Below are 23,814 nucleotides of genomic sequence, written 5' to 3'. Positions count from 1 at the left end.
CTAGAATATGGAAAGCAAGGCCACTCTTTGATTTGCACCCTTGAGTCAGGACTTAATGTGTGAACCTAGCCACAGTCAACACAGGCTTGCGTACACCTCTTTAACATTTTCACTGGAGAGTAAACAGGATGGAAGAGCACCTACTGGGACACTGAATTCTCCCAGCTGCTATTTCTTAGTCTTGATTTCAGCCAAAAGACGTCACTGTTACACAGCAGCCTTATTGAAGAAGTAGCAAAAGTGCCTACAAACACAGCAGCTCAAAGAACAACCTTGTGTTCCCCACCCAGAAGTCATTAATGAGAGTGATAGACACAAAAAGGTCAGAAATATTAATCTTAAGTGACTGGGGCCTTCTCTAAGGATAAAATTAGTTTCTTCATAGTAAACACCAGACAGACACTGTGCTCATGTTTTTACCTCCCGCAGTCTGGCCATCTTACATCCTCACACAATACAGTCCTGACTTCAGGCTGACCTTCCAGACACTACCATAACATGCTCATTAGTAAAAAGCCAATCTGGAGACAGCAAAGAGCAAGATCAAACACACAGAGCAAAGCAGGACCACCTCCCACATCTCCCCCAGACATGCATACTAGAGCCACTGTAAATGATGTTCAGACTTTTGGAAGTTCTTACCTGATTCAGTGCTGAATGCCACAACGCTGCTACTGGGGCCTTCACCAAGAGGGTTTTTAGGTTTTACATGGAATTCATAACTATGGAATAAAAGAGAAGCAATAAAAATGTTGCAAACGAAGCATTCTTTTGGAATCTGAAGCAAACAAACTACTAACACAAATCTTGCTGCTACTCGCCTCCTGAGGAAGAAGAAAAGGCTTCATTCCTTGCCCTGAAAACGCTGCAGTATTCTTTGTCCTGACAAGATAAGGCTCCTCAAAACACAACATTTGCTTCACACATGCTATTAATGTTAGATTTCATACACCACTGATTTCAGACTGTCTCCTCTCACACAGGCAATTCCAGTTCTGGCAAAGGAAGTAGTTCAGATGAGGGCAGAACCAATTTGATAAGCAGAGGTTGAGTAAAGCACATTGCTATTTATGCACACGTTTGTCACTCATAAGAATGCAAACCTCCAGTTGAATGCCTCTGAGGCTCACCAACAGTGACAGGCAGGGCCAGTGAAACACAGGGCACGTGAACAGCCTTTAACACAAGTCTTATGAGGAACAACTGAGGCAATTGGGATTGTTTACTCTTCAGAAGGGAAGGCTCAGTGGAGACCTCCTTGCCTTCTGCAACTACCTCAAAGAAGGCTGGAGCCAGGTTGGGGTCGACCTGTTCTCACATGCAACAAGATGTAGAAGAGGGGGAAATGGCTTCAAGTTGTGACTGGGAAAGTTCAGTTTGGGTATTAGGAAAATCTTCATAGAAAGGGTTTTTAGGCACTGACAGACACTGCCCAGGGAGGTGGTGGAGTTGCCATATTTAAAAGTTTAACGGTGTGGTGCTGAGGGAAGTGATTTAATGGTAGTGGTTTAGTGGGATTGTGAGCTGCAGGTGAGCAGCTGGACTTGATCTCAAAGGTCTCTTCCAATCTCAACAGTCTTGCAGCATCCAGGCTGAGCAAGGCACAGACTCAACTGCTTGAATATGTGTTAATAGTAAATATATGAAATAATGAAGATATTGTGCAGCATCTCCTCCTTGTCTTCACAGGAACATTGCACAGCACCAGTGTGTACTGATGATCTCTTTTTCATCACAGCTGCATTGGGAACCGAACACAATGTTATGAAAACAACAAGACTGAAGACAAAAATCCAAGCCAGTCTCCTCTGCTTAGGCTTCTTCTACCTCTCAATACTTGGCTACCAGTGATAGATAGCCAGGATAAGGTGTTTTCTAACTCTGCAGCTCAGCTGAAACTTACACTTTCAAGCTCTAGGTAAACACCTACTGAAAGACAGTTGTGAACCTTAAAGTGTAACACAGAAGACAGCAGACATGATATTTGAAGGCAATCTACAGGAAAGCTGTGGAGGGACTGCTTATAAGGGCTTGTAGCGATAGGAAGAGGGGCAATGGTTTTAAACTAGAGCAGAGTAGACTTAGATTTGACTTCAGGAGTAAAGTTTTCACAATGAGAGTAATGAAATACTAGAAAACAGGTTGCCTGGAGATGTGGTGGAGACCCCATTTCTGGAGACATTCAGCGTCAAACTTGATGGAACCCTGAACAGCCTGATTTAGTAAAGGTGTCCCTGCTCATTGCAGGGAGATTGGACAATATGACCTTTGAGGTTCCCTTGCAACCCAACACATTTTATGATTCTATGAGTCATGAGAGAGTTATAAGAGTGGACACTGGACACAGTTAAGGTCTTCCATCAAGGTCAAGACTAGGACCAAACTCTGCATTCCCTTCCTTCCAGCACACACTATTCCTAGCAAGCTTTTCAGGTCTCCCAGCTCCAGGCTGGCAGCATCTGGGAATTTCTTAGTGCTCAGTGCCTTCCTGTAGGACCTGCATGATTCTATGTCAAAGCATCCCAGTAAGTCATCCAGTGAACAGCACTCTCTTCCTGCCTTCCCTATGAGCTAGAAGCAGCAATTTGTCCCATGCATGCCATCTACAGCGAGACTTTTTGCATGCTTTGAGTGCATCCATGGTGAGTCTCTCAACACAGAGCATTTTTCTGTCAGCAAGAGAGTGTCACGTGAGTCAAAAGGAGACTGCAGGCCTGGAAAATAATACCTAACTTAAAGACTAAACACAGAGCAAAATGAAAATCTCAGCAGTGGACAATTACACGTCCAGCTCTTGGCTCATGAAGGTTCACTTACCTATGATAGTTTGGTAGCTCATGACTATAGCATAGCATTGTAATGTATTGTGGAGATTGTTTCCAAACAGCACCTCATACCACTCTCTGCATGCTTGGACATTTGTAAACCCCATTTGCAAGTCGCTACAAGACACAGAATAACTCAGTCCAAACTTTGGATTACCTTTCATTGCTTCTTGGCTTCTGCAAAACCTGAACAGCTTGCTAATTAACCTCAGTGGACTAATCATGAAGTACCAAGCAACTGTTTTCCATCCACAATATTTCTAAGATGATAGTTAACTTCAAATTTGCTTACATAAGCAATTGCCTTTATTTCTAGGGTTTCCTTTTCTTTTTAAAGGGAATTATTTCCAAAAGCTTGGTATGCATCGTGGGCAATTTGTGGATGTTTCTAAGTGAAACATGGACTTGTTTTGAGCCTGTTCAAAGTAATATTTATTCAAACATGCTGCAAGACCCTTTTGAGCAACTCATGTTACCCTACTGTAGGAAGGAGAAATATAATAAATCATAAGTGAAATACTAAGTTTTAGATACAAAAAAATTCTTCATGTTTGACTTTGAATTGTTTAAACAAAATAGAGTTTGTATCTGAGGAGTTAGTATTCACACTGACCATGCTGGAGCATGTCCAGAGAAAGGGAACAAAGCTGGCGAAGGATATAGAAAAGAAGTCTTATGAGGAGTGACTGAGGAAACTGGGATTGTTTATTCTGGAGAAGAGGAGGCTGAGGGGAGAGCTCATTGCTCTCTACAACTCCTTGAAAGGATGTTGGAATGAAGTGGGGGTTGGTTTCTTCTCACTAGTATCAGGTCATAGAATGAGAGGAAATGGCCTGAAAATTGTGCTGGAGGAGGTTTAGGTTGGATATCAGGAAAAAATTTTCTTTCCTGCAAGAGTGGTCAGGCATTGAAACAGGCTGCCCAGGAAGGTGGTGGAGTCACCATCCATGGAGGTGTCCAAGAAATGTGTGGATATGGCACTTTGGGATGTGGTTTAGTGGCCATAGTGGTTTTAGATTGCAGGTTGGACTTGATGATCTATGAGGTCTCTTCCAACCTTGGTGATACTGTGATAGGTCTATGGTTGGACTCAAGGATCTTAGAGGTCTTCTCCAACCAAAACAATTCTGTGATTCTGTACAGTAACTTTTTTGGTCAAGAAGGGTTCTTATCTGGTAAGATAAGATATCCAGAAAACTGTAGCAGAACAGCTGGAGATTCCTTCTGACAAATCACTGAAGCATAAAAAAAAGATTTACTAATACCTTGAGTATTTTCAAGTCATATCTATAGGATACATTTTGGACAATGTACAAGTTAATGCATGCCTAGAGATAAAAGGATCTAAAGAAAATTTCCTACTACCTTCAGAGCAGGAACACCTCCTCTAGAGCTATTAATTTTAATTATTAATAGCTCAAGAGAACATATTGTAGTGCTTTAATGGGAATTTATAATATGATCTTACAGATGATGATGGTATGAAGAGCACTGCCTAGGATCCCTGACCTATAGGTTTTTTAATTCTACAGGACTTGCTACAACAAAAAGAGAAAAACTGAGCAGATGAAATGTTCTTATGGGACTAGACTTGGTAGATGAAGTGCTCTTATGGAACTGGACTTGGCAGCTGCAGGGACTCAGACGGTAATCACAGAATGCCAAGCTGGAAGGGATTCCAAAGATCATGAGGTCCAACCTTTCTGGGTTGTAATAGAGTTGAAATGAGATGGCCTAGCACCTTGTGAAGCTGAGTCTTAAAACTGCCCAATATCAGAGAATCCACTGGTTCACCTGGAATATTATTCCAATGTCTAACTCTTCTCATGGTGAAATTTTTTCTTCTGGAGTCAAGTGGAAACTAAAGACAAATAGATACAGGCAGCATATCTGGATCTCACCTGAATATGTAAGGGTGTTGCAGATTTTGCAAGCTGTATTTCCAGGCAGAAAACTCACAAATTGGACAAGATAGTGGAGGATTTGGAAAAAAAATCAAGTCTTTTGCTGCATGTTTTTGCACAAACATACTGTCCTCAAGAGTTGATATGCCCTACTTTGAGTTGCATTAGGCAACATTCTTCACAGGAAACAGTCCTGTTCCCAAAAAACTGAAGTCAATGATCTTGGACCCATCAGTTCTCTACCTCTATAAAAAGAACAAACAAGAACTGAAGACTACATATTTTCCAAGCAGTGTTTGTCAAATTGTGGTCCAGGGACCACTAGAATCTCTGAAAACAAAACAAAACAAAAAAATCAAACCACAGCTGGAAAAAAATATGGCAAGACTGAAATAAAGAACTAAAATCTACACATGGAGATTTCAGCTCATATAAACACAGAAATAAAACCAGAGACAAAGAAAATAATAAAGAAAGGTCCAAAGTTCAGCTTGGTCAATTCAAGGAGCCTTCTGTTAGTGACAGTGATGAGCAATTTTTTATTTAAACTAAAATATTTACAGTTCTACATTTTTTGTGGTAGGTGTCTTTACAGATACCCAAGCATCACAGGCCACTTTCCTCTGCCAAATTCAGTCCTGAAACAATGGCAATGGTTGCAACCCTTAAAACAAAACAATTTAAAACCCCTGAACCAAGCTAAAACCAAGGCTTTCAGAGATGAAGGAACTGCTTGGCTCAAAACTGAAAAGGAGGGGAAGGAAATGTTAGGTTGTGCTCAGGATTTGATAGGTTATACAGACTAATTTTTAAGCCATGATGTGGGTCTCTTCATAGAAAATAATTTGAAGTCTCCCTTTTTGTGTATCAGGTGAAAGATCTGAAAAAATAGAGGCAAAATGGTGGAAAAAAGGCTTCCTACTGCAATCTTACACACTTATGCACTGCAATCTAAAGCACAAACCACAGTGGAGGGGAAATGAATGCTTAGAGGTTCAAGGAAGTATGTAGGGCAAACTTAATAAAAGGAAGTAGAAAAGCTCTATAATAATTATCCCATGCTTGCCTCTTAGCTAGACTTATGCATGAGAAGTTGGAATATGTATTCCATCTTTATAACTGTGTGCCTAAGGTGCCAAAAACTCTCCTAGCCAATATATGCAGCAATCTGACCTGTCACACTTCTAACCTCTAAAATTGCTATCCCACAAACTTAGGAGACCAGGTTTCCCCAATCCTCCCAAACTGCATAAGACAATAAAAGCCCTTGTGCAGATTAAATGGATTTTACTCACAGTAATTACAGTGCAGAGCATATTTTTCCACCCTAGGAAATCACTATTCCACATGGAACTTTGGCAGACACAGCTGCTCCTGCATTTTTTTAAATGATGCAAAAGAGGAAGACTCGAGATTGCAGAACTGAAAATAGGTGAAACGTGATTATCCCTATAATCACAGAATCACAGAATGGTTTGGGTTGGAAGGGGCTTTAAAGATCATCTAGTTCCAGCTCTCCTGCTATGAGCAAGGTGGTGACTCCACCACCTTGCTGGGCAGCCTGTTCCAATGCGTGACCGCTCTTGCAGGAAGGGAGTTTTTCCTTCCACTCTGAAGTGTCCCTTTCTGGGAGGACTTGAGCAACTGAGTACAGTGCTGGGACTTCAGGTCAATTTCAGGGGAGATGCTGGTGGTTAGATGCCAATCATGCAGAACTGTGTGTCAAGCTTTTCTGTTTCTGCAATGTGTGCTTGGGTAGCAACATGATCATAGAACCAGGCTTAAGAGAAGGGAGGACAAATAGAAGGACAAAAAGGCATACATATACTAAATAATGGTATTATGTATCACCTACAGCAGAAGCAGGTAGCTATGGAATCATAGAATCAAAGAAACAGAATTATTTTGGTTGCAAAATGCCTCTAAGATCATTGAGTCCAACCACCAACCTAAGACCGCCATGGTCATCAAACCATGTCTTGAAGTGCCATGTCCACACATTTCTTGCACACCTCTAGGAATGGTAACTCCACCAGCTCCCTAGGCAACCTATTCCAATGGCTGTATGAATTATTATGTCTAAAACATTCAAAGAACTTTTTCAGTAGAGCGTTGAGCACTTGCTATGCATGGTCTTTGAGGGCATTGTACTAACAGTCTCTTTTTTACTTGCCTACTTTTTGTAACACATGAAAAAGAACTTCTGAAGGAAAACATCTACACAGATTACAAAACCAGTTTGGTAAATGCATAGACTCAACATTTCATGTTTACTGTTCTGGTTGGTTGAGGTTTTTGGTTTTGTTTCCTGAGGAGCTTTAGATTATTTTTTTGGGGAGGCATTTTGTGTTATTTCCATTCCTTAAGATACATCATGGCTGGAAATATACTTTGGCTTGGGATATAATCTAACCCAGAAGTCCAAAAGAGACCACTCAAATCGTATTTAAAAAGAAAAAAAAAAAAGTTATATTTGAGATTACCAAACTACTTAACCAAGCAAAGGATCAGTACCTAGAGGGAAGTTTTACAAAGCTGTGGATTGCAAGCATCACAGCATTTCTGTTTCTTATTAATATTATTTTTCTATTGAAAAAAAATCTACAACAGCAGACTGCTGGGATGCATCTTCTGATGGGTACCTGAAGTCCCTCAGAGCTATTTGGCACATCTCTGAGTGCAGTCATTATTTTTCTTTACTACCTTCCGATTACTGCCAGCACAAGTATGCATGAGAACTGTTTTCAACAATACTCAGATTCTTTTTTGAAGGCTTGTAGGAGAAATTGGTGCTGCAAAGTTTCCTGGACCTTAGTTCTGTGAACTTAATTGCCCTTAAAGAAACCACCAGAATGAAGAAAGGGAATGTACACCTAATCAACAAAGCTATTTCAAGATAGGGCAGGGATACAGAAATAAGAATTACATATTTTGGAAGAGAAAATAGAAGAAATAGCAGGAATAGTCAAGATGATACTGTATCAGGTGGCTGAGAACTTGAAAAAAATAAATCAATGTTAAGGAAAAATCCAAAACTAGTTTAAAAAAAACCCAAACCTGCTAGAATTCCTTTGGAAGTGGAAAAATAGAATTGGAATTTTAAAAGAGAAGAAGAAGAAAAAAAAGGCAAGCACCAACATCTGCATTTAATATTCTAGGCTAGGAAAGGTCCATGAAAATAAACTGCAGATCAGTGAAACAATTTTTAACAAGGAAGACCATGTGGATGAACACCATCATGACTACATAGGGTACAAAGTGAAGGAAACAAAACCCATGGCAACTCCATTTCTATTTCATGCCTCCGAAGGGTTATTACAAAGAACTCCTCAAGGAGGGAAATACTGGAAATTGTGGGTAATGACCTTGTCTTTGACTCAAACAGGGGAATCGTGAAGGGTCTAGAGAGCAAGTCTTACAAGGAGCAGATGAGGAATCTGGGATTCTTTAGTCTGAAGAAAAGAGGGCTGAGGGGAGACTTCACTGCTTTCTACAGCTCCCTGAAAGGAGGCTGTAGTGAGGTGAGGGTCAGTCTCTTCTCTCTAACATCAGATGATAGAACAAGAGGAAATGGCCTGAAATTGTGCCAGGGGAGGTTTAGATTGGAGATTAGGGAAAAATTCTTTCCTGCAAGAGTGTTCAGGCATTGTAACAGGCTGCCCAGGGAGATGATAGATTCACTGTCCCCAGAAGTATTCAAGAAAAGCATAGATGTGGCACTCTGGGACATGGTTTAATGGCCAAGGTGGTGTTAGTTGACAGTTGGACTCAAGGATCTCAGATTCCTTTTCAACCAAAACAATTCTATGATCTTGCTTGACAATTATCATAAGAGAATTACTGCAGTACTTTGTTTTTAAGAGCAGTTTTTAACGTATGCTAAGAAGAGATAAAGAGCATAGAGTCTTGAGTATGCCAGTGAAACTGAGTTGTAATGTGAGCAGCCTTGTAAAGAAACTCAAAAGCAAGGAACTGCATAATGAGTTAGATTGGAATATTCTAAGCAAGTGACTACTTGCAATTTAAACTGCAAAACCGACCAAAAGAATCAGCTATGTAATTTGGCTTTGACTATTTTCCAAGTGGAGTAAACAGTATATTTCTCAACACCAGCTGTGACAGTTTTCTCAGTATAAAAATTGCGGCATTTTCAAGAGGAGGATGAGAAGTTAAAGGGGCAAATTAGCTCATACTAGCACATCTCTTCCCCACACTTTTCTTTGCTAAGAAATGAATGGCCTTACACAACCACTTTGGCCTGCACAAAGAAAATGGGCAAAGCTGAGATTTAAAATATCAGAAACTATCCCTAAGATACAATTATACAATAACTGAAGTTGGAAGGTACCTATGAAGGCCAAGTTGTCCAGGCTGCTTTTCACCACAGGGACAACTCAAGAGCTGCATTAGGTTGCTCATGGTCTATCAACAAGACATTCATGGATTGAACAGAGTCAAATAAAAGTAGCTCAGTACTTGGTCCAGACTAACTAGAAGAAAGAGAGAGGAAAAGAATTCAGCTGTTTCACTTTTTTAACAAGTGAAGGACTAATTGAAGAACAAAGATGACAAAAGCTGCAGAAAATTTAGTGTATATTTACATGTGGTACTGAAAAGAGGTCTGAGTGAAATGTGACCTGGATCTACTTTAAAATTCTTGCAAGTAATGTAAAGGGTAGCAAAAGCTAACTGCAGTTTAAAATTGTAATCAACAGCTGTGTACAAGTGATTATTAGATCACACCCATATTGGACACATTAATGCAGCAGATATTTGTAAAACCAGAGAAAGGATTCCTCTAGAGGCAGCAGCTATACACAACTAACTACCAGTGTAAGAAGGATGTGTGTAATTATCCAGCTGGGTTTTTTGAGGGGTTTCTGTTAAAAGCTCATTACTATCAGAGTGGTGAGACACTGAAACGGGTAATGTATGCCTCATCCCTGGAAGTGCTAAGGACCAGGCAGGAAAAAGTTGTTTTTTTGTTACCAGATTGGAAAACACCTCTAAGATCATCAAGTCCAACCTGTCACCTAACCCTTCTAATTAACTAAACCATGGCACTAAGTGCCTCATCCAGCCTCCTTTTAAACAGCTCCAGGGATGGTGACTTCACCACCTCCCTGGGCAGTCTATTCCAATGGCCAGTCACTCTTTCTGTGAACTTCTTCCTAACGTCCAGCCTAAACCTGCCTTGGCACAGCTTGAGACTGTGCACTCTTGTTCTGTCACTGGATGCCTGGGAGAAGACACCAACCCCCACCTGGCTACAACCTCCTTTTTAGGTAGTGGTCTCCCCTGAGCCTCCTCTTCTCCAGGCTGAACAAGTCCAGCTCCCTCAGCTGCTCCTTGTGCTTGAGCCCCCTCACCAGCCTTGTTGCCCTTCTCTGGACATGTTCAAGCACCTCAACATCCTTCTTAAATTGTGGAGCCCAGAACTGGACACAGTACTCAAGGTGTGGCCTAATCAGTGCTGAGTACAGGAGCAGAATGATTTTCTTGGTCCTACTGGCCACACTATTCCTGATACAGTCCAGGATGTCACTGATCTTCTTGGCCACCTTGGCACACTGCTGGCTCACGTTCAGTTGGCTGTTGACCAGTACCCCAGGTCCCTCTCTGCCTGGCTGTAGCACTGCACAGGGTTGTTGTGGCCAAAGTGCAGCATTTGGACTTGAGCAGCCTGGTCTAGTGGGAGGTCTCTGCCCATGGCAGAGTTGTTGCAACTATGTGAACTTTGAGGTGCCTTCCAACTCAAACCATTCCACAATTCTATGAAAAGTTACCATCAAAAGCAAAATATCTGCTGAAATCAAGTAAAATTCTAGATTGGACCCAGACAGTAGAGCTTAGTGCCAGAATCAGCAGCAGTTTCAAGAATTCTAACCAACCAAATAATGGATATCAAGATTTGAACTCCCCAGGTTACTCAAACTTTCAGAAGTTTTCTAAATGTGATAGTGAAATATTGCAAGAATTTGGCAATTCTCCAAGTGAAAAAGAGGCCAATGTACTCATCCTGTGACAATCATAGGATCATACAATTGTTTTGAATAAGAAAGATGTCTAAGATCATTGAGTCCAATCATCAACCACCATGGCCATTAAAACATGTCCCATAGTGGCTTGCCCACACATTTTCTGAACATTTCTATGGACAGTGACTCCCCCACCCCTCCCTGGGCATCCTGTTCCAATGCCTGACTACTCTTGCAGGAAGGAAGATTTTCCTAACCTCCAACCTAAACCTACCTGAGCACAATTTCAAGCCATTTTCCTTCATTCTATCACCTGACACCAGGGAGAAGAGTCTCACCCACAACTCACTACAACCTCCTTTAAATGAACATGTTGTCAACTATCAGGCATCCCTTACAGCAAGAAAATTGCATGGACACAAAATGCTTTGTTTTGGGCAGAATCATGGGTATCTCAGTGCCTCAACACATTATACAGGACATCCAGCAGTTGTGCTGGAAGGCATCTGGCCATGCCCTACATTTCTTTAAAGCCTGTATGCCCTCACAGTTAGACAGGTTTTCAAATCACTTTTTTGCTTTCAACTCAAGTCTCAATATCTTGCAATCAAGTCACCAAAAGCATGTAAAGCTGGCACATATAAGACAAAGAAAAGATATGTCAAACTGCCATGTTACATGCAAGTTTATCTGCTTAGAAGTAATCCTCACAAGTTGTTGTATGTCTGCAAAAGCCCGTTTTCATTTCCATGAATGGTATGAGTCCATAAAAATCAAATACTTGATAACTGTACTGAAAGTCAGAGCTGCTTTTCTTTTTCAGCCAGTTCATTTTTTCTCTGGCTCTAGTCAATTTTCAGAAAGATGAACAGACACACAGAACACTACACAATAATCCCCTGGTTCAGATATATTTGTATTCCACTTAACTTCTACATTTGTACTTACTGACAGTTGCAATCACACGTGCAATTTTTCTTGAGAGACTGCAAGAGTCTCTCATTTCTGCCTCCCTACCACTGCCCAAACCTCTTAAATATTCAAAATCTGGCCATTAGCTCCTAATCTTTAAAAGCTGCCTTGTCAAAAGGCCAGCTCAGAGGAGGATGGATGTCTGGCTTACTGCAGGGCTTTCCAGAGGTGTAGCTGTATGACCTATTCGAAAGAAGAATGTAAAAGAGAAAACCAAACAAGCAGCATGATTTGGCATGCTTGGATGCACCCAGTTTTTGCCTGCTGCTTGTTCTGCCTTCTTCGCATTAAAGCTCTTTGTCTTGCTTCCATTATAATGGATGTAGGTGATTAACTGCCGCTTCTGGGCAGGGCACTAACATGATTTACCTCAACAGGATGAAAGACCTTGGGCAATGTGACTGCAGACTATCTTTAACACATACTCATCCCTCAAGAGCATACATTTGGAGAATTACAGGCTTGAAATGTCCTGCTGCTATAAAATCCTTCTGGTTTAAATTTACCTACGGGTACTGAAATACAACACTCAAAAACTTTTTTTTGATGCATTAGGGAAAGTTTTTCATTAGGTCTGTTTAGTTTAGGTGCATCCTGAACTGTCTTCTTGTCTGGCTGCACTGAGCCTTCAGAGCAGCATAGGGAATTCACACACCCTCACTGATGGCTTCAGGAAAGCTGGAAAAAATAGACTCTTGAATTAGAGCTTGTCAGCTTCTCCAAAGCATTTCAAGGCCAAGAGGTTCTTCCCCAGTTAATCCACCTTCTGCTGCTGAGCATCTCTTTTTCCATATATTTGCTGGTAGTTTTTTAGATGTCGATCATTGCCAAGAGAGACTTCTTCTTCTCTTCCAAGTTTCTTTTCCAGTTCCACATCATCTACTGTTCTTTCAAGGCTACTCATGGAAGAGTACGCTTCCTAGGCTTAACGTATTACCTGATTAATTTGCAGACATTTCAGTAACTCTGTTAATTAGCCTGCTGAGTTCTGTTTCATTGTTTCCCTTCCTTCTGTTTTCAGTGAGTTTTGTCCACAGGTTCATGTTCTTCATCAAGGAGCAATCATCTCCTGACTGACAGGAGATACAGACCGTTCCTTGCAACACTGATACTCTCTACATGGTGTCAGCTGTCTTAATCACTTTCATGTTTTCCCTAAATGTAGTGTGCCAGCAAGCTTGGATTCAAGTGTTAACAGCAATGGTTTCTTGTGATTCTGCCAAAGCTCTTGAGGTGTCCTCAGAATTAGAAAATACAGATTTTGAAATGGGAATTCAATCAAGCAGAGTCAGTCTGAGATGGACTTTATAATGTACTATTTCAAAGCAGAACCAAAATGAAAATACAGGCAGCACGGCCTGACAAGTTTAGCAACATCTGCAGCCTTTATTGGTTCTTACTCCAGAAATAGGTTGTTTTGCTGTCTCTTCTAAGCTCTCTCAACTGAGGTAGGAAGATATTGAGGAAACTGATGATTTATTTTGGTTTTCCTCATTGTATTGCTAAGTTATCCTAATTGCCTCTTAGCAAGACAGAACAACATAGCTGCACTGTTTCACAAGTCACATCCCTTTAAGAAATAACAGAGAGATTCTTGATACGAGACAAAGCAAATCTATCCTGTCTTGTGAGTTTCAGAATATGTCAAAGAAGTTCTTTTTTGGTTAAGACAATTTCTCCTAGCATTTCTTTCCAAGTTCTTTTCCATTCCCCTCCACTTTGCAATAGTTACAGTCCTCCTCCTCGTAGCTGCTGGTCTCAAGTATCTGAGCTAAGAACGAATATATGCTATTAAACCACACGTTGGCTTAAAATAAAGGTTCAAGATGGATTCTGTGCAGAATTTTGTGCTCTGTTACCAACTTAAGGATAATACTAAAAAAGAAAGGCTTATCTGAAACACAAGAATTACATTACCAAAGCCAAGTGGATAGTCTTACAGGAAAAAAGCATGTAATTCATTAAATTTCTGGTGCAATCAACAAGGAACACACAGTTTTCTTCCCTGCTCTGAATTTTACCACAAGAAAGAAGAATATTTTTTATAAGATTTTCTGTTTTAAGGGATGATAATGCTCATTTGGTCTAGCTGCATGTGATGTATGGAATCAACTGGAATTCACTTTTTCATTTTTAACCTCCCAGCTGCTTCAAGACACTGAAAGAAAGCTACATATACACAGCAAATGTATCTTTCCTCTCCATGGTGCAATGCAACAGTCAAGCTTCACAGAATGGCCCAACATGCATTTCATGTTAATATGCAAGCAGGCTGTGTTATTTGTGCCAAGCATCCTTAAGCCCAAGAGAAAAAACAACTGTAAATACAAAACCTTGGTCACAACATAGCAAGCTAGTATTTCTTGTATTCACCCTCTTTCATTATCTGCTAAACTGAAGAGGCTTTCTGATAAAAAGCAGTAAATTTTCTGACATGTAACTGTTAACCTTCCTGATAGAACAGGTAACTTCTGCAGTTTGTCCAGACCATAAATACTCTTGGAAATTTGTTAAAGTTTCCTCAGATATGACTCATCTGTTAGCTCAAAAGAAAGCTAAACCAGAACATACTTTTTCTTTTCCTACCAGAAAGGAGTAAAAACAGTTTGGTCTTACATATGTATGTATTTTTGTTTGAAGTGGCAGCAACTGACAATTTAAATTTCTTGGATTAACTTATAAAATGATTTTATTTGATTACCTCGTGTCAGGCTTTAGGTTTTCCACAGTAGAATGGGTCTGATTTGTAGTGATAATCGATTTCTCCTTTTCACCATCTCTTGCTCCATTTTCAGTTGACACAACCTCATACTCTGGAAAATTACAATAAAGAAAAATTGCTTATATAGCAGCTTTTACCCGAGTCTCTTAATCGCTCTCTCATTTCTCATCTCATTTCTCTCTTAATGTCTAATAGATTGTAAAGACATCTTGTCTGAATCAGTCTGGATGTAGTATACTAAAATGGTTTAGGAAAGAGAGGTCCCATTCCAAACTGTTGAATTGTCCTAGTTCCTCACCCTTCCTTATAAATGGAATAGATGATATTTCACATCTGAGCTCTGCCCAAAGGTGAAAAAATTCCAAAAGGAAAGTTATAAGCATTCTGCAGTTTGAATGAGAAAACATCAAAGATGAGCATGCAGTTTCTAAATGCTTAAATATTGATCAATTTAAAATAAGACAAATATTTTTAACATTTCCAAAGGAAACTGCCCAACTAACTTGGTTTGTGCACTTAGGCAATCTGCCGGTTTGGAATGAAATAATGTTGCATACCTTTATTTCTGCATTGATGTAATTGATAAAGTCTCACTACTTTCTTTTCATCTCACCGGGGTGTATCATCAAGCACAAGCCATTCTCTGAACTGGGAATTAACAACAGATGTTTGGGAAGAAGGTACCTCTTCAGTCATAGTCCTGTCTAAGGTACTGTCTCTTCTAGTAGATGACCTCTGCCCTGACAGCCCATTCTAATAAACACTCTGAGTATGTTGTTAGTTTTCCTCTCTGCACAAAGAAATCCACAATCTCATCAAGGACTTCTTTTCACCTTCCTAAAACTTATCTATAACATTAAGTGCAGCTTTGATAATTATAAGGTAGCAAAGGAAAATGTTTTCAAAGATCACAACGAAACAGACCACCTGTCAACAACTACAAAAGCTCTACAAAAGTTCTATCTTGTTTGTTTCTGATGAACAATGCAAGAAGGACATTGACTTGCTGGAGTGGGTCCAAAGGAGGGCCACAAAGGTGACCAGAGGTCTGGAACATCTCTCCTTTGAGTACAGGCTGAAGGAGTTTGGTCTGTTCAGTCTGGAGAAGAGAAGGCTCCAGGAAGACCTTTTAGCAGCATTTCAATATCTGAAGGGACCTACAGGAAGGTTGCAGAGGCACTTGTAGTGATTGGACAAGGGGCAATGGTTTGAAATGAGAGCAGGGTGCTTTCAAGTTAGACATAAGAAGGAAGTTCTTTACAGTGAAGGTGATGAAATAGTGAAACAGGCTGCCCAGAGGGGTGGTGGAGGCCCCATCCCTGGAGACCTGAGCAAGAGTCTCCAGTTGGAGATGTCCCTGCTTACTGCAGGGAGGTTGGACAAGATGATCTTCAAGGGTCACTTCCAACCCCATGCATTCTGTGATAATATTAATTTTTGATTTTTTAACTAAATGCTAGCAAGCTGTAGCATTTTTTCCTTCAGTTTTTAGCTTTTGATACAAGGAGACCCAGCTGTCAACACAGAAAGATGCAATGGGATTCAGTGTTGGAAAGGAAAACAATAATAAATAACTTCAAGCCCCTAACTCCTTGTAAACAAAAGAGATATTCAACTAAAGGAGCATACACACACAAACTGATCCAGTTTTGACCTCAGCTGTGGAGCTATGACTTCTTTTGTATTCTATGCAAAAAGCAGCCATCAAAACTGATAGGGTAAATTATGTAGGACAATGTGATGAAGTGAGAGTACAGAGTAGCCCTCAACTCCTACATTTTAGAATTCCAAGCTTCTGAATCACAGCAATTCAATCTGAGCAATCATTTCCATGTATGCATATGTGATGTTCAGATCTACTGCAATAGTTTCCAAAGGGACCTCTACAAGAATCTTTTTGTCTTTACCTTCTAATAGACTCAGTTGTTTAGAACATATGCAGAACAATAAAAACCTTTAACCCAGATTTGAAAGAACATCAGAAACAGCATGAAGGAATTACTGCTTATACTGAAGATTTCAAAATTCACAGGTTTAGAAGTCCTCTCCCTCAAAAGTCATCCATGAGCAACAAAAGATGTATCACTGCTCATGGACCAGCAGGAAGGGATGTCTCAGACTTGGTAGGGGGAAGCAAGTAAAGGGCTTTTACCTTATATCATTTGTTGAAGTGGCACACCAATGCAATGACTAAAGCCATCAGCACTGATAGTATGTAGTTGTGTAAAACATATCTGTGTATTCTCTAAATGCATTTCTTTTCTGGAAACAGAGAGTTGTCACTACATAACCACCAAGGACAGAGTGAACCATGGAGATAAAAAAAACCCAAACAGGCAAAAGCCATTATTTGTCCTAATTATAGCTCACTAAAGAGGTGTGCTTAGCAAGAAGCATGGGAGAGAGGCACATCCAGACAGAGAATGAGTAAGTAACTTGGCAGGAACATGATGAAATTCCTTGTGCATAGTTGAAAGTTAAGCAAAGTAGCTACTGCAAAAAATTGATCAATAATTACATTTTCTATTTTCACAGTTCTATCTGAAACAGTAAAAAAAATGATTTGCTGCTTAAGTTAGCTGATTAAAAAAAAAAATGTACAAACTACAAAACCAAAAAGAGATGACAGAAAACTTAAGTCTCCCTAAACGAGTAACATTTTACTAGTGCCAGTATGAAAGGAGCAGGGAGGTCATTCTGCCCCTGTACTCTGCACTGGTTAGACCACACCTTGAGTACTGTGTTCAGTTCTGGGCCCCCCAGTTTAGGAGGGACATTGAGATGCTTGAGCATGTCCAGAGAAGGGTGATGAGGCTGGTGAGAGGCCTTGAGCACAGCCCTATGAGGAGAGGCTGAGGGAGCTGGGATTGGTTAGCCTGGAGAAGAGGAGGCTCAGGGGAGACCTTATTGCTGTCTACAACTACCTGAGGGGTGGCTGTGGCCAGGAGGAGGTTGCTCTCTTCTCTCAGGTGGCCAGCATCAGAACGAGAGGACACAGCCTCAGGCTGCACCAGGGGAAATTTAGGCTGGAGGTGAGGAGAAAGTTCTTCCCTGAGAGAGTCATTGGACACTGGAATGGGCTGCCCGGGGAGGTGGTGGAGTCGCCGTCCCTGGAGCTGTTCAAGGCAAGGTTGGACGTGGCACTTGGTGCCATGGTCTAGCCTTGAGCTCTGTGGTAAAGGGTTGGACTTGGTGATCTGTGAGGTCTCTTCCAACCCTGATGATACTGTGATACTGTAAAATAATCACTGGGGATTCAATGCTTTCTCTTGAATTCAGAAAGTGTCTTTAGATGAGTCATTCCATGAGTAATTTTTTTCAGTGAAGGCGAAGGAGACAAGCTCAATGAGAGTATTTGTAAGCCTCAGAGAGGGTTGGACTCAGTAATCTCTGGAGGTCACTTTAATCCCTACCATTCTCTGCTTTTGTGTTACACGTTGATGTTATAAAGAATGAAGATGGTGTTTATGGGTAAGCTGTTAGATCTAGGTAGGAAGGTAGCTAGACTGAAAACCAGAGTTTCTCTCAATGAAGCAAAATAATTCTTAGTCATATAATCTGCAGAAAGTTTTAATCTTTTTTCCTGGAGTGGGTAAAGGTGTTCCAGATGTCTCAGCCTTACAGAAGAGAAGAAACTTCATGGCAAATTAACTTTTACCAGTGCTGATTACACCTGAAGTCTCAGAAGAAGCAGTGAGTATTGCTTGCTCTGTATTTCATAACACACACAGCAAAAGAAAATATTCTCAGAAGGCAGTTAGGCCTTGCTCTCATGTTGATGATGTGCACTGATATTTTTACCAGCCATAGTGGAAATGTTTTTCTGTTTTTGCAATACAAAAGGTTGTGCTACAGTGGGTTTCCTAACATGCTCAAGAAAAACAGTCTGCTCCCAAGAAAAAATCCAAACTAAATGATGTTATCTGATCTAATCAAGCTAAGGACTGATCTGTGAAGAAGGCCTCCAAATGACAGCAATAGCAAAAAATAATGTCCCTGAACAAACAAACAAACAAAAAAACCCCAAACAAACAGCCAAAAAAACCAACAAAAAGAACACTGCCAAATTACCTGGAACGGGGACTGTTCACAGAGAGCTTATCCTCAGCTAATTCTGAAGGTAGCAGTAAGTCTACCCTTCTTTTGCTTCCAGGATGAAACACATTGTGAAAGGCAAGCCAGGTCATTGCTCTCCTCTATCATTGGTACTTTTTTCTAGTCTACAGTCCCTTTTGACTCCCACTTTAATACATTCCCTTTCCAGGAAGAAAAATGTGGAGGCAAAATTTTGTCTTGAATATCTGGTTGGTTTTGTATACATTATTTTTCAAAACAGAGAGGAGAGCGAGAAAAGAGAGAGACTAAACCTGGTAATTATTTCTAGAAAACCAAGGGAGCTCTACTTTCAGGAAGTCACACTCACCTAATAATATCCCTGCACTGAAATCTCTCATGGCATGCACATACAATAATATCTGAAAGCATCCTCGTTAAATGCTGAAGTGAATGGATAACAATCAAGTCTTAGTCCTCACAGTTCCAAGTATTGTGTGTTCTACTCACATGTTGTGCAATACAGCCTGTGATGAGCCAGTGATTTTACATACCAAAGGTTATATCTTCTGACAGAAGATAACAACCCTAGTTTTTAGTTGTTATTTAACTGAAATGTTCAATTTTGATAAGCTTGTGTTGCTATGCAGATGACCCTGCACATGTACCTGCCCGTGTACTAATTCCTGTGTGACTCACAAGGATTTATTTTCAGTCCAAGAACCTTCCTTTGGAAGCAAGCAGATTCTTTTAACAAAGAGCTTGGTAACCCTGTGGTAGGTACAGTAAGTATTATGCTGGCAGAGTTCTAGAGATTTACTAGCTGGATATAATGCTTCACTGTGTCTGGCCTACTGATTGCCCAGGGAGGTGGTGGAGGCACCGTCCCTGGAGGTCTTCAAGAGAAGACTGGATGAGGCACTTAGTGCCATGGTCTAGTTGACTGGCTAGGGCTGGGTGATAGGTTGGACTGGGTGATCTTGGAGGTCTCTTCCAACCTGGTTGATTCTATGATTCCTATAATTCTATGATCAACAGCTCACATCAAGAAAGATGTCTGTGTGATGTGTATGCACCTACAGAATATAGACCACTATTGCATTGCTGGAATTTCTTGACTACATCTCACCAGATCCTGTACACAGAGAAGCCAGAAATTCGGAGAAAACTCAGTCATACTTTCTAGCTATATTTTTGTGTCACTACTGACACCAATGACACAACTGTAAAAATGTTGTTCTGTGCTAGCAGCATTTTTGTGTTCACACTTAAGTTAAGGGCACAAAGTAAAAGCAATCATGCCTAAGATTCTTTTGGGATTAAAGTATTTTTGAAGTGGCATAAGCCAACTGTGAAAGGAAAATCAAGCTGGAAACACTCTATTCTGATATAGCAGAGGAAAGAAATCAAACCAACCAGTAACAGTGTCGTTGTCTGGTTTTTCCCAGTCCAATATGACAAAAGTTGGGCAGCCTTCAACAGTCACCACTGTGAGGTTGGTTGGAGGATTTTGTGGAGGACGAGTAGGTTCTTCCTTGCTGCTAACTTCTTCTTGAGGAAAATGTTCGAGAGAGCTTGTGATAGAGCAAGGCACATCATCATCTTTCTTCATGTATTTGACATGGGGAGCTAAGAGCAATAGGAGAGAGCTGTTATTCATTACAGTGTCTTACAAAATATCAATGCCATTTCATCTAATGCATAACTTCCATCTCAGACCACCAGGTGAAAATCTACACAACAGGTCAAAGCCAAACATAAATGATTAAGAAAAAAACCCCACCATATATTTAGCTGCCTCTGTTTGTGGTTTTTTTTTGCTTTGTTTGCTTTAAATTACTATTAGACCTGGAATCTGCACTGCTTTGACCCCCTTCCCATTGGTATCAATGATGAAATAACACTCTGAAGGGTATTAGTGGGTGGTATGTATGCACTATTTGAAAGAACTAACTTCTGTCATAAAATAGGACGATTAACCTCAGTTCTTCTTTAGTAGAATGACACTACAAATCTCATGTACAACTTTTGAGCACTATGCTAAATCAAAAATATAATGCCCATCACCACTTTGTTTCAGCACAAAGAGTAACAAGTTTTCTTCCACAGTTGTTCCAGCATTCAGCTTGCAGCTTCTAAAGCAATTGTCAAAATCTTATTCATTTTCAGTGGTATAGGATCAAACCTTAAAACAAACCTGAGGCAAATGTCTTGTACTCTGCATCAAAATTAGGAAGATTGCTGAAGACAAATGCATTGGCTCTAAAACTAAAACTTCTACTGGATGTCGGCAGTAAGGTCTCCTGAAAAAGGCAATGTCTTCAGAACTGTAGAAGTGTCTCTTACCAGACTAAGAAATAAACCTGAAAAATCTTTTGGCACAAAAGCTCTTTTCCCTGTTTTCTTACCATGCTAGTCTCTCTACATTACTGTAAGTGATATTGTGGCTACTTTATTATCTAGTCCTGTATATGTTACCAGTTATTGGAATGTACACTGCCTGGAATGAGAGGTGAGGCAACTGGGATGGATGTATTTCCCTTATGGTGAGGTGCACTGGCATGGAGTACTCTTCAGGTACTTTTGTGAGCCTACAGCAAGATTTTCATTTGGCCTGGTGGAACGTGAACAGCATGCAGTTGTACTGCTGCTGGCATACAAGGAGAGCCACAACATGTTTATGGGCAAGACTATAAAGGAGGAGATGGCATCAGGGAAGAAAGCAAAAGTAAAATTTAGTCAAAAATATGCTGGTAGTCTGGCACTGCAGCCCTTTCATCTGATGCTAAGATGAAATTGAATCAAATTAAGTTCTGGCCTTTGAAGAACTAAGCAAGATAACTGATGCAAGATAGGCCACTCTTCATATATTTCTCCAAATAAAAATACCACAGCTATTAAAATCCTACCTTGATACCTTGGTTTGCCTGAGGAATCTGTTTCTGATGTAGGACTTGAGCTGAAGACAGTTGCATCAACTGTGGAAAACATTTTTATAACTTAATTTGCAATAAATATAAAGTTTCATTGTTAGGATTTCAGTGTTTCACAGCTCACTTGGCATTTTAAATCATAGGAAAGCTCTTCTATAGTAGAACTTGCTGCCAGATCTGCCTTTTTCTTCTAAGTGTGCCTTTTTGGCTCTATCTCTAAGTAAACCAAATGCTTACCTGATAGTATAAAGATTGCTTTTATGAATGACTTCATAACTACTGCTGGATTAAATTAATGAAATACATGCAAAATGCTCTTTGGGCCTTTTAATAAGGTCTTTTTTTTGCACTGTACTAGCTATTTAGCTTGGAGTTTGCTCCATCTTCACAGACTATATAGCACTGCTATTGTGGTGTATGAACTTCTTTACAAGTGGAGACAAGGAAATCACAGATTCTGTCTCAGAGTCCACAAAATTGAAGGAAAATTAAAGTAAAAACAGTGGTGAACAGAAATGTGGTAAATCCATATGAATTGCAAACACCAGCATCGTGTTAAACAGCCACTGTGTTGAACAGAATCTTCTCTTGGATGTGAATATGCAATAGACCCTAATGGACAAAACACAATATGTTTACAACAAGCATTTTTAATAAATCTAGCTTCAGGGTTCCTTTATTGAGCACTAAAGGCCACAGTGAGTTCATGATCACTATAAAGAGACAAGAACTTCAATATTACTGTAGAAAAACTAGAAACAGCATCATATGGAACAATATACCCAGAGCTGTGCATTTTTGGCTCAAAAATCCTAAGCACATCCTACTCCAGAATGCCATAGCTGAAATCAGAATCACCCTAGGCAGAATACTTCTCACAATAAATATATAATGCATCAATGTAATTTAGGTAAGAGAAACAAAAGAGGAAAAAAACCCACATTTTTTTGTTTGTGAAAAAGAAAACAAGCAAGAGGAACTGTTTGCAATATGCTTACCGTAATCCTCTGGAGTTGCAAAAGCTGTTGGCATCTTAGATGGTGTTCCTGCCTTCACAGGTGGTGTTGGGCCAGCTGGTTTAGCTACAAGCGACAGAAGCACGAAGTTGTGGCAACAATGCATTCACTGTTTCAAGAGTGAAACAGCTTTCTGGTTTTCTAACAGAACTCAGTTTTGTGACAGCTGCTTCATGAAACAAGTGCTTTGACTTATACTATGATATTCCCTCTAAGCTCCTACAACAGCTTCCAGTTAGATTTAGGAAAGTTCCAAGTTGTCCTTACTGTCAATATAATGTACTCCTGAAACCCAGTTAAAAAGTTCTTTGTTACTTGGAGACTTTTGGAGGACTTCAATCAGCTAGAATATGATCTGGTTTAATGTGCAGAACCATCCTACAGAGACTGGTGAAAAGATGCAAAATTGCCAGCGTTGATGTTTCTGTTTCTCAAATAAAAGAACACATTATTTTGTGTGCTGTAATAAAGAACAGTAGAAGCCAGCAAATGAAACTTTGACTTCTCCCCTCAAATATAGGTAAAGTCCCTTCATTTCTAATCTCAATACAGAGTCTATATTAGCAAGGCTGGAGCTGAAACATGTATAAAGATAAACACTGAGTCCTTAACTGTGGTCTGCATAGAGAGTTGAAGCACAGAACAGTGCTGGAGCTTCTACTAAAATGAAATTAAGGTGTACTTTAAATGAAAGTAAGAAAAATGCAACCAAGAGCAGGATTTTCAACATTTGTAACATTACATCACCCATAGCAAAAAGCTTCCTTTCTGAACTGATCTATTCTCTAGTAGGCACTATGTTTGGACAGAAATGTATTAAAAGAGGCAACATTATCTCCCATAATTAGCTACTTAAAAAATGAGATCATGTGGCATTATTTTTATTCTTTCACTGTTACCACCTAGTAAACATTTTTCTGAGAGGCAGAAAATCCATGGTAAAGGATGTTTTTATTGTTTTCAAAATGACTGTAAATGACAAGAGCTACATTAACAAAACAGGCAGGCACTCAACAGATAACCACTGCATGACTCTGAAATCTCAACCCCTAGAAAGTCAAGAGCTACATAATGTCGTTTCTTCTGCTGCACACATGACAGAGAACATGCTGACAGAAGACATAACTCTGACAAACCATGTTTACAATTATAAAATTACCTACTTTCCATTGATTTCCTTAATACAGTACAACTTTATTAAGATTCATGTAATACATTAATAAATAATAAGGAATAAATAAATTATAAATAATTTTTTAAAAGATTCTTTCCACTGATTTCCTTAACAAGAGGAAAATTTATTAAGATTCTCATGAGATTCCATCACAAAGGTTCTATAACTCTCTTTTTCACCTTTTCTCTCCATTCAGGAGACTTTTGATTTCTGAATAGAAGCTTTCCCCTAATATTC

General features: G+C 39.9%; 1 protein-coding gene across 1 annotated transcript in view; it reads right to left on the bottom strand.

The window, feature by feature from the left end:
* Nucleotides 1–23,814, bottom strand: part of ABI3BP (ABI family member 3 binding protein) — a 165,356-nt gene that overhangs the window by 11,955 nt on the left and 129,587 nt on the right. Inside the window, exons 51-55 of the mRNA XM_064143939.1 lie at nt 22,386–22,469; nt 21,364–21,432; nt 19,871–20,083; nt 14,381–14,492; nt 643–722 (exon numbers count right to left, since the gene is read on the bottom strand). Of these exons, the coding sequence (XP_064000009.1) occupies nt 643–722; nt 14,381–14,492; nt 19,871–20,083; nt 21,364–21,432; nt 22,386–22,469 (558 nt within the window). The remainder of the gene's footprint in view (nt 1–642; nt 723–14,380; nt 14,493–19,870; nt 20,084–21,363; nt 21,433–22,385; nt 22,470–23,814) is intronic.

This window comes from Pogoniulus pusillus, chromosome 5, assembly GCF_015220805.1.
Source record: "Pogoniulus pusillus isolate bPogPus1 chromosome 5, bPogPus1.pri, whole genome shotgun sequence".
NCBI classification, from domain to species: domain Eukaryota; kingdom Metazoa; phylum Chordata; class Aves; order Piciformes; family Lybiidae; genus Pogoniulus; species Pogoniulus pusillus.
Note: the sequence above shows the minus strand (reverse complement) of the source record. Positions and strands in the feature narration are given on the sequence as shown.